Source organism: Mobula hypostoma, chromosome X1 (assembly GCF_963921235.1).
Source record: "Mobula hypostoma chromosome X1, sMobHyp1.1, whole genome shotgun sequence".
NCBI lineage: Eukaryota > Metazoa > Chordata > Chondrichthyes > Myliobatiformes > Myliobatidae > Mobula > Mobula hypostoma.
In genome coordinates, this window is record NC_086128.1 from 67,498,821 (window position 1) to 67,513,956 (window position 15,136).

General features: G+C 56.7%; 1 protein-coding gene across 1 annotated transcript in view; it reads left to right on the plus strand.

The window, feature by feature from the left end:
• LOC134340212 (uncharacterized) overlaps positions 1 to 15,136 on the plus strand; it is a 150,068-nt gene that overhangs the window by 60,885 nt on the left and 74,047 nt on the right. Inside the window, exon 38 of the mRNA XM_063037187.1 lies at positions 2,033 to 2,118. Coding sequence (XP_062893257.1) covers positions 2,033 to 2,118 — 86 coding nt within the window. The remainder of the gene's footprint in view (positions 1 to 2,032; positions 2,119 to 15,136) is intronic.

Here is a 15,136-nt window from a genome sequence, read left to right on the forward strand (position 1 = left end):
ACCAGAGGACACAGATAGAGTGGATGTGGAGAGCATGTTTCCTATAGTGGGGGAGTCTAGGACCAGAGGACACAGATAGAGTGGATGTGGAGAGGATGTTTCCTATAGTGGGGGAGTCTAGGACCAGAGGACACAGATAGAGTGGATGTGGAGAGGATGTTTCCTATAGTGAGGGAGTCTAGGACCAGAGGACACAGATAGAGTGGATGTGGAGAGGATGTTTCCAATAGTGGGGGAGTCTAGGACCAGAGGACACAGACAGAGTGGATGTGGAGAGGATGTTTCCTATAGTTGGGGAGAGTCTGGGACCAGAGGACACAGATAGAGTGGATGTGGAGAGGATGTTTCCTATAGTGGGGGAGTCTAGGACCAGAGGACACAGATAGAGTGGATGTGGAGAGGATGTTTCCTATAGTTGGGGAGTCTAGGACCAGAGGACACAGACAGAGTGGATGTGGAGAGGATGTTTCCTATAGTTGGGGAGAGTCTGGGACCAGAGGACACAGATAGAGTGGATGTGGAGAGGATGTTTCCTATAGTGGGGGAGTCTAGGACCAGAGGACACAGATAGAGTGGATGTGGAGAGGATGTTTCCTATAGTTGGGGAGTCTAGGACCAGAGGACACAGATAGAGTGGATGTGGAGAGGATGTTTCCTATAGTGGGGGAGTCTAGACCAGAGGACACAGATCGAGTGGATGTGGAGAGGATGTTTCCTATGGTGGGGGAGTCTAGGAGCAGAGTACACTGATAGAGTGGATGTGGAGAGGATGTTTCCTACAGTTGGGGAATCTAGGACCAAAGGACACTGATAGAGTGGAAGTGGAGAGGATGTTTCCTATGGTGGGGGAGTCTAGGAGCAGAGGACACAGATAGAGTGGATGTGGAGAGGATGTTTCCCATAGTGGGGGAGTCTAGGACCAGAGGACACAGATAGAGTGGATGTGGAGAGGATGTTTCCTATAGTTGGGGAGTCTAGGACCAGAGGACACAGACAGAGTGGATGTGGAGAGGATGTTTCCTATAGTGGGGGGAGTCTAGGACCAGAGGACACAGATAGAGTGGATGTGGAGAGGATGTTTCCTATAGTGGGGGAGTCTAGGACCAGAGGACGCAGATAGAGTGGATGTGGAGAGGATGTTTCCTATGGTGGGGGAGTCTAGGATCAGAGGACACAGATAGAGTGGATGTGGAGAGGATGTTTCCTATGGTGGGGGAGTCTAGGAGCAGAGTACACTGATAGAGTGGATGTGGAGATGATGTTTCCTATACTCGGGGAGTCTAGGACCAAAGTACACAGATAGAGTAGATGTGGAGAGGATGTTTCCTATACTGGGGGAGTCTAGGAGCAGAGGACACTGATAGAGTGGAAGTGGAGAGGATGTTTCCTATACTGGGGGAGTCTAGGACCAGAGGACACAGATAGAGTGGATGTGGAGAGGATGTTTCCCATAGTGGAGGAGTTTAGGACCAGAGGACCCAGATAGAGTGGAAGTGGAGAGGATGTTTCCTACAGTGGAGGAGTCTAGGACCAGAGGGCACAGCCTCAGAATACAAGTATGTATCTTCAGAACAGGGAAGAGGAGGAATTTGTTCAGCCAGGGGGCAGTGAGTCTGTGAAATTCATTCCCACAGACAACTACAGAGGCTAAATCGTTTGGTACATTTAAGATCATTTGGTACATCAAGCAGGATTAGGCGCATTATTTTTACTTTAAGTCTACCCTAATAACTTGACGTCCACAGCTGTCAGTGGCAACGAATCACACAGATTCACCGTGCAGTGTTTCAGGAAACTGGAGGCTGATAGATCCTTCATTAGTCGGGGCGTCAAAGGTTACGGGGAGAAGGCAGAAGGCAGGAGAACGGTGTTGAGAGGGATAGTAAATCAGCCATGATGGGATGGCATAGCAGACTCGATGGGCCGAATGGCCCAAATCTGCTCCTATCTCTGATAGTCTTGAGAACGCTGATTGGTGACTGTATCAGGCGACCGTCCCGTGAGATCTCTGACTGACTGGTTTTCATTTCAGAGCCCGTTGTTTCAAGTCAGACCAAGACGTTCACCGTGGTGGAGGAGTTTGTGGACGGGAAAGTGGTTTCTTCTCGTATGGAGGAGGTGAATTAATCAAGATGGTGGGGGGGCCTTGTAAAACAGCAAGGGGAAGACTTCCGTGCATGGCTTAACACAGATATTAAGTGATTTTTCTGCTTTCTGTATCTCTGAGACGCGAATAAAGGCTTTGACAACCAGCCATATTGAGGAGTCTGTTTTGTGCTCCAAAACTTTCCAAACGGCCACTGACCCCGTCTCTCGGCTGAGACCTTGTGAGGTTACACAGTGATAGAGCACAGAACAGGCCCTTCAGTCCATCTAGTCCCTGCTGGACTATTAATCACATCGAACTGCTCCGGGACCACAACCCTCCATACACCTCCCATCCACGTACCCATCCAAACTTCTCTTAGCCGTCACAATCGAAACTGCATCCAGCACTTGCGCTGGGCAACACCTTCCACACTCTCACCACACACTGGAGTGAAGAAGATCTTCCCACCCCACCCCGTGTTCCCCTTAGAAAACTACCTTTCAACCCGCACACAAAACACTGGAGCAACTCGTCAGGGCCGGACAGCGTTTAGGCCAATGAACAAGCAGCTGACGCGTCGTGATGGGATCCTTCTTCGGGACTGGAAGTGAATGGGGAAGGAGGACATCTGGAAGGTGATAAGCTGGTCAGGTGGGAAAGGTGAAGGGCTGGAGAGGAAGGGATCTGATAGGTGTAAGCCTCGGGCTCGGGCAGCACGTGTTCGTCTGGGGGAAAACAACTCCTGGCCCCGTGATAACTGAGAGATCTCGTTTGTGTGGATGCTGCGTGATGTGTTGCCCGGTTACAAATCCGCACCGCAAAATATCCGACAGTACACCGTATGCAATTAAATGGCTGAAGTTTATAAATTTTAATCTGGATCATCATCATCATCATCATCATCAGGTGCCGTGCCCAGTTTGAACTTTGACTGCTGTGGCCCACACATTCCTGCTTCGGGTCAAGTGGATCAATTCATTGGTATTCATTTCCATTTCTCTGGCTGCTGTCTCCATCATCATTTGTCTTTGTCTTCATCTTGCTTTCAATCTTTCCCATAATTACCGTGCATTGTAACTCCTCTTTCCTAATCACATGTCCAATGAAGTCACGTTGCCTTTACATGATCACATACATGATTTCTCTTTTTGTGTTTGCTCTGTTCATGACATCCTCATTAGATATTCATTTCGTCCCTGATATTCTTTGCATCCTCCTCAAAAACCACATCTCTGCTGCTACAATTCGTTTCCTCATGTTACTAGATATTGTCCAACATTCTGAGCCATATATCATAACTGGATAAACATAACATTTCAGTACTCTGAGGCGGGTTGTCATGCCGAGTTTAGTGTTGTTCAGTATACTCCTCATTCTCGTAAAGGTGTCTTTTGCCATCCCTATTCTTCTTTTGATGTCCATGTCGCACCTGCCATCTGATGTCACCCAGCTTCCTAAGTAGCAAAAGTTCTGTACTTGTTTTATGTCTTCCCCGTTTATTCTCAGCCTGCAGATAGCATTATCCTTAATCTGGACAGAGTGTTAGTAAGGAAAATAAAAAGGGAAAAAGGCCCATTTTAAAGAAAAAGTCTATTGCGCATCGTTGGAACTCAGTGTTCATTCACTTGTTCACTTGCTGTGCAATTGTAATTCCACTCTATTAAACTAAATAATGGTATTGGTAGTTACAAAAATATTAATAATAGTAGTTGAATACTAATTTCCATGTATCTCTTCTGGTCCATTTCTTTCTGGTCCAAAATTTCCCCAGATCTTTTCTTTACTTGTGTTAATTCCACATTTTCCAAAAAAAAAGAACAGTAAACACTCGAGCCAAGGGCGCTTACGTTAACACTATTAATATGTTGGTGAGACAAACAGTATAAACCATTGGGAGAGTCATCTAAAGTCTGCTCGCTCTGGGGTTATAAATTTAATCCACTTATTCCAAATTTGATAAAATTTTTCTTTTTGAATTCTCGAAGAGTAGATCAACTTTTCCACTTTAAATATTTCCAAAATAATTTCATGGAGGGGTGGGTCAGTGGGTGATTGGGGGTGTGGAGGGGTGGGTCAGAGGGTGATTGGGGGTGTGGAGGGGTGGGTCAGTGGGCGATTGGGGGTGTGTAGGGGTGGGTCAGTGTGTGATTGGGGGAGTGGAGTGGTGGGGAAGAGGGTGACTCGGGGTGTGGATGGGAAGGTCAGTAGGTGACTGGGTCTGCAGAGGGGTGGGTCAGTGGGTAATTGTGGGTGTGGAGGGGTGGGTCAGTGGGTGATTGGGGGTGTGGAGGAGTGGTTCAATGGGTGATTGGGTTGGGGTGTGGAGGGGATGATCAGTGGGTGGTTTGGGGTTTGGAGGGTAGGGTCAGTGGGTGATTGGGGGAGTGGAGTGGTGGGGAAGAGGGTGACTCGGGGTGTGGATGGGAAGGTCAGTAGGTGACTGGGTCTGTACAGGGGTGGGTCAGTGGGTAATTGTGGGTGTGGAGGGGTGGGTCAGTGGGTGATTGGGGGTGTGGAGGGGTGTGTCAGTGGGTGATTGGGGTGTGTGGAGGGGTGGGTCAGTGGGTGATTGGGGGTGTGGAGGGGTGGGTCAGTGGTGATTGAGGGTGTGGAGGTGTGTTTAGTGGGTGATTAGGGGTGTGGAGGAGTAGGTCAGTGGGTGATCGAGGGTGTGGGGCGGTGGGTCCGAGGGTGATTGGGACTGTGGAGGTGTGGGTCAGTGGGTGATTGGGACTGTTGAGGGGTGGGTCAGTGGGTGATTGGGACTGTGGAGGTGTGGGTCAGTGGGTGATTGGGTGTGTGGAGGGGTGGGTCAGTGGGTGATTGGGGGTGTGGAGGGGTGGGTCAGTGGTGATTGGGGGTGTGGAGGTGTGTTTAGTGGGTGATTAGGGGTGTGGAGGAGTAGGTCAGTGGGTGATCGAGGGTGTGGGGCGGTGGGTCCGAGGGTGATTGGGACTGTGGAGGTGTGGGTCAGTGGGTGATTGGGACTGTTGAGGGGTGGGTCAGTGGGTGATTGGGACTGTGGAGGTGTGGGTCAGTGGGTGATTGGGACTGTGGAGGTGTGGGTCAGTGGGTGATTGAGACTGTTGAGGGGTGGGTCAGTGGGTGATTGGGGGTGTGGAGTGGTGGGTCAGAGGGCGATTGGGACTGTGGAGGGGTGGGTCAGTGGGTCATTGAAAAATATGCCTAAAGGAGCTGTTCCTGAATCATTAACAACACACATCAAAGTTGCTGGTGAACACAGCAGGCCAGGCAGCATCTCTCGAAAGAGGTACAGTCGATGTTTCAGGCCGACCCTTCGTCAGGACTAACTTACACACATTAAGTGTGTGTCTTCAGGCTCCTGTACCAACTTAAGCCAAAAAATAAAAGCAGTACATGAGCTGCCAACAGCGGCTGACAAGCCCCATCTGCCGGAGCAACTTGTTTTAACGCGCCAGTAACCCGCCTTTGCCCCTTCTCCTGTCAGTAGACACGGTTCCGCCGGGCTTAGTAGCTAAACCACACGTGAAGGGCGGGAGCTGGACTTGATTGTCAGAGGGTATCTGAGACGCACGCCGTTGGGAGCATTTAATCGATAATGGGAGATTGTCCCCACTCCCACCCCCGGCTCTGACAACCTGAAGGAACCGAATTGGCCGAGATATCTCCTCACGCCTCCTCTCAAAAAAATGTGCCGATGACACGTTTTAAAATTAACAACTGACCGTACATCCACTATCAACGGGACGGGAGCTGCGTCTCCCCACACTCTCTTCCTCCCCCACACCCACACTGGGTCTCTGCCGGGAAAAGTTGTTCGCCCTTTAAGCGCTGGTTCCTTGGCCGTCCCTCTTCCTGACCTCCTAGCGTTGTTACATCCCCAAACTATTTTTAATTAAAGTACACCTCATTCATCATTTGAAATTTTACAAGAATAACACACACAAAATGCTGGAGGAACTCAGCAGGTCGGGCAGCATTTATGAAGAGGAATACACAGTCGACGTTTCGGGCCGAGACCACTCACCAGGACAAGAATAGACCCTGAAAAACCTTCTCCGTCTCGCATTCATACTGAACGCGTTAGGTGGTGTTCTGTTGGCTTTCTGAAGAATCCAATGACAGAGTAGAACCTGTGCGGGGGAGTTTTTAAATGGGGGGGCGGGGACGTTGCGCCGGGACAATTCCCCACTCCCGACCTCGGCAGTCCGGGTCCACCGGGTGATTGGGGGTGTGGAGAGGTGGGACAGTGGGTGATTGGGGGTGTGGAGGGGTGGGTCAGTGGGTGATTGGGGGTGTGGAGGGGTGGGTCAGTGGGTGATTAGGGGTGTGGAGGGGTGGGTCAGTGGGTGATTGGGGGTGTGGAGGGGTGGGTTAGTGGGTGATTGGGGGTGTGGAGGGGTGGGTCAGTGGGTGATTGGGGGTGTGGAGGGGTGGGTCAGTGGGTGATTGAGGGTGTGGAGGGGTGGGTCAGTGGGTGATTGGTGGTGTGGAGGGGTGGGTCAGTGGGTGGTTGGGGGTGTGGAGGGGTGGGTCAGTGAATGATTGGGGGTGTGGAGGGGTGGGTCAGTGGGTGATTGGGGGTGTGGAGGGGTGGGTCGGTGGGTGATTGCGGGTGTGGAGGGGTGGGTCAGTGGGGAATTGGGTGTGTGGAGGGGTGGGTCGGTGGGTGATTGAGAGTACGGAGGGGTGAGTCGGTGGGTGATTGGGGGTGTGGAGGGGTGGGTCAGTGGGTGATTGGGGATGTGGAGGGGTGGGTCAAAGGGTGATTGGGGGTCTGGAGGATTGGGTTGGTGGGTGATTGCTGGTGTGGAGGGGTGTGTCAGTGGGTGATTGGGGGCGTGGAGGGGTGTGTCAGTTGGTGATTGTGTGTGGAGGGGTGGGTCCGTGGGTGATTGGGGGTGTGGAGGGGATGTTTGGTGGGTTATTGCGGGTGTGGAGAAATGGGACGGTGGGTGATTGGGGGTGTGGAGGATTGGGTTGGTGGGTGATTGGTGGTGTAGAGGGGTGGGTCAGTGGGTGGGTGGGTCAGTGGGTGATTGGGGGTGTGGAGGGGTGGGTCGGTGGGTGATTGGGGGTGTGGAGGGGTGGGTCAGAGGGGAATTGGGTATGTGGAGGGGTGGGTCGGTGGGTGATTGGGGGTATGGAGGGGTGAGTCGGTGGGTGATTGGGGATGTGGAGGGGTGGGTCAGTGGGTGATTGGGGATGTGGAGGGGGTGGGTCAGTGGGTAATTGGGGGAGTGGAGGATTGGATTGGTGGTTGATTGCTGGTGTGGAGGGGTGTGTCAGTGTGTGATTGGGGGTTTGGAGGGGTGTGTCAGTTGGTGATTGGGTGTGTGGAGGGGTGGGTCAGTGGGTGATTGGGGGTGTGGAGGCGTTGTTTGGTGGGTTATTGCGGGTGTGGAGGGGTGGGTCGGTGGATGATTGGGGGTGCGGAGGATTGGGTTGGTGGGTGATTGGTGGTGTGGAGGGGTGGGTCAGTGGGTGGGTGTGTGGAGGGTTGGATCATTGGGTGATTGGGGTTGTGGAATGGTGGGTCAGTAGGTGATTGGGTTTGTGGAGGGTTGCGATGGTGTGTGGGTGTGTGGAGGGGTGGGTCAGTGGTTGATTGGGGTTGTGGTGGGTTGCGACGGTGTGTGAGTGTGTGGAGGGGTGGGTCAGTGGTTGATTGGGGTTGTGGAGGGGTGTGTCAGTGGGTGATTGCGGGCGTGGTGGAGTGGGTCAGTGGGTGATTGGGGGTGTGGATGGTTGGGTCAGTGGGTGATTGGGGGTGTGGAGGGGTGGGTCAGTGGGTGATTGGGTGTGTGGAAGGGTGGGTCGGTGGGTTATTGGGGGTGTGGAGGGGTGGGTCAGTGGAGAATTGGGTGTGTGAAGGGGTGAGTCGGTGGGTGATTGGGGATGTGGAGGGGTGAGTCAGTGGGTGATTGGGGAAGTGGAGGGGGTGGGTCAAAGGGTGATTGGGGGTGTGGAGGATTGGGTTGGTGGGTGATTGCTGGTGTGGAGGGGTGTGTCAGTGGGTGATTGGGGGTGTGGATGGATGTGTCAGTGGGTGATTGGGGGTGTGTGGAGTAGTGGGTCAGTGGGTGATTGGGGGTGTGGAGGGGATGTTTGGGGGGTTATTGCGGGTGTGGAGAGGTGGGTCGGTGGGTGATTGGGGGTGTGGAGGATTGGGTTGGTGGGTGATTGGTGGTGTGGAGGGGTGGGTCAGTGGGTGAGTGTGTGGAGGAGTGGGTCAGTGAGTGATTGGGGGTGTGGAGGGGTGGGTCGGTGGGTGATTGGGGGTGTGGAGGGTTGGGTCAGTGGGGAATTGGGTGTGTGGAGGGGTGGGTTGGTGGGTGATTGGGGGTACGGAGGGGTGAGTCGGTGGGTGATTGGGGATGTGGAGGGGAGGGTCAGTGGGTTATTGGGGATGTGGAGGGGGTGGGTCAGTGGGCGATTGGGGGTGTGGAGGATTGGGTTGGTGGGTGATCGCTGGTGTGGAGGGGTGTGTCGGTGGGTGATTGGGGGCGTGGAGGGGAGTGTCAGTTGGTGATTGTGTGTGTAGAGGGGTGGGTCAGTGGGTGATTGGGAGTGTGGAGGGGATGTTTGGGGGGTTATTGCGGGTGTGGAGGGGTGGGTCGGTGGGTGATTGTTGGTGTGGAGGATTGGGTTGGTGTGTGATTGGTGGTGTGGAGGGGTGGGTCAGTGGGTGGGTGTGTGGAGGGGTGGGTCAGTGGGAGATTGGGGGTGCGGAGGGGTGGGTCGTGGGTGATTGAGGGTGTGGAGGGGTGGGTCAGTGGGGAATTGGGTGAGTGGAGGGGTGGGTCAGTGGGTGATTGGGGGTACGGAGGGGTGGTCGGTGGGTGATTGGGGATGTGGAGGGGTGGGTCAGTGGGTGATTGGGGGTGTGGAGGATTGGGTTGGTGGGTGATTGCTGGTGTGGAGGGGTGTGTCAGTGGGTGATTGGGGGTGTGGAGGGTTGCGTCAGTTGGTGATTGGTTGTGTGGAGGGGTGGGTCAGTGGGTGATTGGGGGTGTGGAGGGGTTGTTTGGTGGGTTATTGCGGGTGTGGAGGGGTGGGTCGGTGGGTGATTGGGGGTGTGGAGGATTGGGTTGGTGGGTTTTGGTGGTGTGGAGGGGTGGGTCAGTGGGTGGGTGTGTGGAGGGGTGGGTCAGTGGGTGATTGGGGTTGTGGAGGGGTGGGACAGTGGGTGATTGGGGGTGTGGAGGGGTGGGTCAGTGGGTGATTGGGGGTGTGGAGGGGTGGGTCAGTGGGTGATTGGGGGTGTGGAGGGGTGGGTCAGTGGGTGATTGGTGGTGTGGAGTGGTGGGTCAGTGGGTTATTGGGGATGTGGAGGGGTGAGTCAGTGGGTGATTGGGGAAGTGGAGGGGGTGGGACAAAGGGTGATTGGGGGTGTGGAGGATTGGGTTGGAGGGTGATTGCTGGTGTGGAGGGGTGTGTCAGTGGGTGATTGGGGGTGTGGATGGGTGTGTCAGTGGGTGATTGGGGGTGTGTGGAGTGGTGGGTCAGTGGGTGATTGGGGGTGTGTAGGGGATGTTTGGGGGGTTATTGCGGGTGTGGAGAGGCAGGTCGGTGGGTGATTGGGGGTGTGGAGGATTGGGTTGGTGGGTGATTGGTGGTGTGGAGGGGTGGGTCAGTGGGTGGGTGTGTGGAGGGGTGGGTCAGTGAGTGATTGGGGGTGTGCAGGGGTGGGTCGGTGGGTGATTGGGGGTGTGGAGGGGTGGGTCAGTGGGGAATTGGGTGTGTGGAGGGGTGGGTTGGTGGGTGATTGGGGGTACGGAGGGGTGAGTCGGTGGGTGATTGGGGATGTGGGGGGTGGGTCAGTGGGTGATTGGGGATGTGGAGGGGGTGGGTCAGTGGGTGATTGGGGGTGTGGAGGATTGGGTTGGTGGGTGATCGCTGGTGTGGAGGGGTGTGTCAGTGGGTGATTGGTGGCGTGGAGGGGAGTGTCAGTTGGTGATTGTGTGTGTGGAGGGGTGGGTCAGTGGGTGATTGGGGGTGTGGAGGGGATGTTTGGGGGGTTATTGCGGGTGTGGAGGGGTGGGTCGGTGGGTGATTGTTGGTGTGGAGGATTGGGTTGGAGGGTGATTGGTGGTGTGGAGGGGTGGGTCAGTGGGTGGGTGTGTGGAGGGGTGGGTCAGTGGGTGATTGGGGGTGTGGAGGGGTGGGTCGGTGGGTGATTGAGGGTGTGGAGGGGTGGGTCAGTGGGGAATTGGGTGAGTGGAGGGGTGGGTCAGTGGGTGATTGGGGGTACGGAGGGGTGAGTCGGTGGGTGATTGGGGATGTGGAGGGGTGTGTCAGTGGGTGATTGGGGGTGTGGAGGATTGGGTTGGTGGGTGATTGCTGGTGTGGAGGGGTGTGTCAGTGGGTGATTGGGGGTGTGGAGGGGTGTGTCAGTTGGTGATTGGGTGTGTGGAGGGGTGGGTCAGTGGGTGATTGGGGGTGTGGAGGGGTTGTTTGGTGGGTTATTGCGGGTGTGGAGGGGTGGGTCGGTGGGTGATTGGGGGTGTGGAGGATTGGGTTGGTGGGTTTTGGTGGTGTGGAGGGGTGGGTCAGTGGGTGGGTGTGTGGAGGGGTGGGTCAGTGGGTGATTGGGGTTGTGGAGGGGTGGGTCAGTGGGTGATTGGTGGTGTGGAGTGGTGGGTCAGTGGGTTATTGGGGGTGTGGAGACGTGGGTCAGTGGGTGATAGGGGGTGTGGAGGGGTGGGTCAATGGGTGATTGGGGGTGTGGAGGGGTGGGTCAGTGGGTGATTGGGGGTTTGGAGGGGTGGGTCAATGGGTGATTGGGGGTGTGGAGGTGTGGGTCAATGGGTGACTGGCGTGTGGAAGTGTGAGTCAGTGGGTGATTGGGGTGTGGAGGGGTGGGTCAGTGGGTGATTGGGGGTGTGGAGGGGTGGGTCAGTGGTTGATTGGGGGTGCGGAGGGGAGGGTCGGTGCGTGATTGGGGGTGTGGAGGGGTGGGTCAGTGGGTGGGTGGGTATATGGAGGGGTGGGTCAGTGGGTGATTAGGGTTGTGGAGGGGTTGGTCAATGAGTGATCAGGGGTGTGGAGGGGTGGGTCAGTGGGTGATTGGGAGTGTGGAGGGGTGGGTCAGTGGGTGATTGGGGGTGTGGAGGTGTGGGTCAGTGGGTAATTGGGGATGTGGAGGGGTGGGTCAGTGGGTGATCGGGGTGTGGAGGGGTGGGTCAGTTGGAGATTGGGGGTGTGGAGGGGTGGGTCAGTGTGTGATTGGGGAGGTGGAGGGGTTGTTCTGTGGTTTATTGCGGGTGTGGAGGAGCAGGTCAGTGGGTGATTGGGGGTGTGGAGGGGTGGGTCAGTGGGTGATTGGGGGTGTGGAGGGGTGGGTCAGTGGGTGATTGGGGATGTAGAGGGGTGGGTCAGTGGGTGATTAGGGGTGTGGAGGGGTGAGTCGGTGGGTGATTGAGGATGTGGAGGGGTAGGTCAGTGGGTGATTAGGGATGTGGAGGGGGTGGGTCAGTGGGTGATTGGGGGTGTGGAGGGGTGTGTCAGTGGATGATTGGGGGTGTGGAGGGGTGGGTCAATGGGTTATTGGGGGTGTGGAGACGTGGGTCAGAAGGTGATTTGTGATGTGGTGGTGTTGGTCAGTGGGTGATTTGGGATGTGGAAGGGTGGCTTGGTGGGTGATTGATGGTGTGGAGGGGTGGGTCAATGTGTTGTCGGGGTTGTGGAGGGGTTGTCAGGGGGTGATTGGGACTGTGGACTGCTGGGTCAGTGGGTGGTTAAAGGTGGTTCAGTGGGTGATTTTAGTTGTGGAATGGTGGGTCAGTAGGTGATTGGGTTTGTGGAGGGTTGCGACGGTGTGTGGGGGTGTGGAGGGGTGGGTCAGTGGGTGATTGGGGGTATGGAGAGGTGAGTCAGTGGGTGATTGAGGGTGTGGAGGGGTGGGTCAGCGGGTGGGGGTGTGGAGGGGTGGGTCAGTGAGTGATTGGCAGTGTGGAGGGGTATGTCGTTGGGTGATTGGGGGTATGGAGTGGTGGGTCAGTGGGTGAATGGGTCTGTAGAGGGTTGGGTCGGTCGGTGTGTGTCTGGAGGGGAGGGTCAGTGGGTGATTAGGGCTGTGGAGGGTTGGGCTGGTGTGTGGGTGTGTGTACGGGTGGGTCAGTGGGTGATTGGGGGTGTGGAGGGGAGGGTCGGTGAGTGATTGGGGGTGTGGAGGGGTGGGTCAGTGGGTGATGGGGGTGTGGAGGGGAGGGTCGGTGGGTGTTTGGGGGTGTGGATGGGTGGGTCAGTGGGTGATTGGGTTTGTGGAGGGTTGCGACAGTGTGTGGGTGTGTGGAGGGGTGGGTCAGTGGTTGATTGGGGTTGTGCAGGGGTGGGTCAGTGGGTGATTGTGGGTATGGAGAGGTGAGTCAGTGGGTGATTTGTGGTGTGGAGGGGAGGGTCAGTGGGTGATTGAGGGTGTGGAGGGGTGGGTCAGTGGGTGATTGGGGCTGTGGTGGTGTGGGTCAATGGGTAATTGGGGGTGTGGAGGGGTGGGTCAGTGAGTGTTTGGCAGTGTGGAGGGGTGGGTCGTTGGGTGATTGGGGGTATGGAGGGGTGGGTCAGTGGGTGATTGGGTCTGTAGAGGGTTGGGTCGGTCGGTGTGTGTCTGGAGGGGAGGGTCAGTGGGTGATTAGGGCTGTGGAGGGTTGGGTTGGTGTGTGGGTGTGTGTACGGGTGGGTCAGTGGGTGATTGGGATGTGGAGAGGTGGCTCAGTGGGTGATTGGTGGTGTGGAGGGAAGGGTCGCTGGGTGATTGGGGGTGTGGAGGGGTGGGTCAGTGGGTGATTGGGGGTGTGGAGGGGAGGGTCGCTGGGTGATTGGGGGTGTGGAGGGGTGGGTCAGTGGGTGGGTGGGTGTGTGGAGGTGTGGGTCAGTGGGTGATTGGGGGTGTGGAGGGGTGGGTCAGTGGGTGATTCGGGGTGTAGAGGGGTGGGTCAACGAGTGATAGGGGTTGTGTAAGGGTGGGTCAGCGGGTGATTGTGTGTGGGGAGGAGAATGTCAGTGGGTGATTGGTGGTGTGGAGGGGTGGGTCAGTGGGTTATCGGGGTGTGGAGGGGTGGGTTAGTTGGAGATTGGGGGTGTGGAGGGGTGGGTCAGTGGGTGGTTAGGTGTATGGAGGTGTGGGTCAGTGGGTGATTAGGGTTGTGGAGGGGTTGATCAATGGGTGATCAGGGGTGTGGAGGGGTTTGTCTGTGAGTGATTGGGGGTGTGGAAGGGTGGGTCAGTGGGTGATTGGGGGTGTGGAGGTTTGGGTCAGTGGGTGATTGGGGGTGTGGAGGGGTGGGTCAGTGGGTGATTGGGGGTGTGGAGTGGTGGGTCAGTGGGTGATTGGGCGTGTGGAGGGGTGGGTCAGCGGGTGATTGTGGGTGTGGAGGAGAATGTCAGTGGGTGATTGGGGGTGTGGAGGGGGTGGGTCAGTGGGTGATTGGGTGGTGTGGAGGGGTGGGTCAGTGGGTGATCGGGGTGTGGAGGGGTGGGTCAGTTGGTGATTGGGGGTGTGGAGGGGTGGGTCAGTGGGTGATTGGGGAGGTGGCGCGGTGGGTCAATGTGTGATTGCGGGTGTGGAGGGGTGGTTCGTTGGGTGATTGGGGGTATGGATGTTTGGGTCAGTGTGTGACAGGGGTCGTGGAGGGGTTGTTCGGTGGGTTTTTGCGTGTGTGGAGGTGTGTGCCAGTGGATGATTGGGAGGGTGGAGGTGTGGGTCGGTGGGTGATTGGGGGTGTGGAGGGCTGGGTCAGTGGGAGATTGGGGGTTTGGAGGGGTGTGTCAGTGCATGATTGGGAGAGTGGAGGTGTGGGTCAGTGGGTAATTGGGGGTGTGGAGCGGTAGGTCAGTGGGTAATTGGGGGTGTGGAGGGGTGGGTCAGTTGGTGATTGGGGGTGTGGATGTTTGGGTCAGTGGGTGACAGGGGTCGTGGAGGGGTTGTTCGGTTGGTTTTTGCGTGTGTGGAGGGGTGTGTCAGTGGATGATTGGGAGAGTGGAGGTGTGGGTCAGTGGGTGATTAGTGGTGTGTCGGGGTGGGTCTGTGGGTGATTGGGAGAGTGGAGGGGTGGGTTGGTGGGTGATTGGGGTGTGGAGGGGTAGGTCAGTGGGTGATTGGTGTGGTGGTGGGGTGGGTCAGTGGGTGATTGGTGGTGTGAAGTGGTGGGTCAGTGGGTGATTGGGGGTGTGGAGAGATGCGACAGAGGGTGATTGGTCAGTGGGTGCTTTGGGATGTGGAAGGGTGGGTCGGTGGGTGATTGAGAGTGTGGAGGGTTGGGTCAGTGGGTGATTGCGGGTATGGAGGGGTGGGTCAGTGGGTGATCGTGGGTGTGGAAGGTTCGGTCGGTGTGTGATTGGGGGTACGGAGGGGTGGGTCGGTGGGTGATGGGAAGTGGAGGCGTGGGTCAGTGGGTGATTGCGGGAGGGTTGGGTCAGTGGGTGATTGGGGGTGTGTAAGGTTCGGTCGGTGGGTGATTAGGGGTATGGAGGGGTGGGTCGGTGGGTGATGGGATGTGGAGGCGTGGGTCAGTGGGTGATTGCGGGAGGGTTGGGTCAGTGGGTGATTGGGGGTGTGTATGGTTCGGTCGGTGGGTGATTAGGGGTATGGAGGGGTGGGTCGGTGGGTGATGGGATGTGGAGGCGTGGGTCAGTGCGTGATTGCGGGAGGGTTGGGTCAATGGGTGATTGGGGGTGTGGAAGGGTGGGTCAGTGGGTGATTGGGGGTGTGGAGGTTTGGGTCAGTGGGTGATTGGGGGTGTGGAGGGGTGGGTCAGTGGGTGATTGGGGGTGTGGAGTGGTGGGTCAGTGGGTGATTGGGGGTGTGGAGGGGTGGGTCAGCGGGTGATTGTGGGTGTGGAGGAGAATGTCAGTGGGTGCTTGGGGGGGGGGTGGGGGTGGGTCAGTGGGTGATTGGGTGGTGTGGAGGGGTGGGTCAGTGGGTGATCGGGGTGTGGAGGGGTGGGTCAGTTGGTGATTGGGGGTGTGGAGGGGTGGGTCAGTGGGTGATTGGGGAGGTGGCGCGGTGGGTCAATGTGTGATTGCGGGTGTGGAGGGGTGGTTCGTTGGGTGATTGGGGGTATG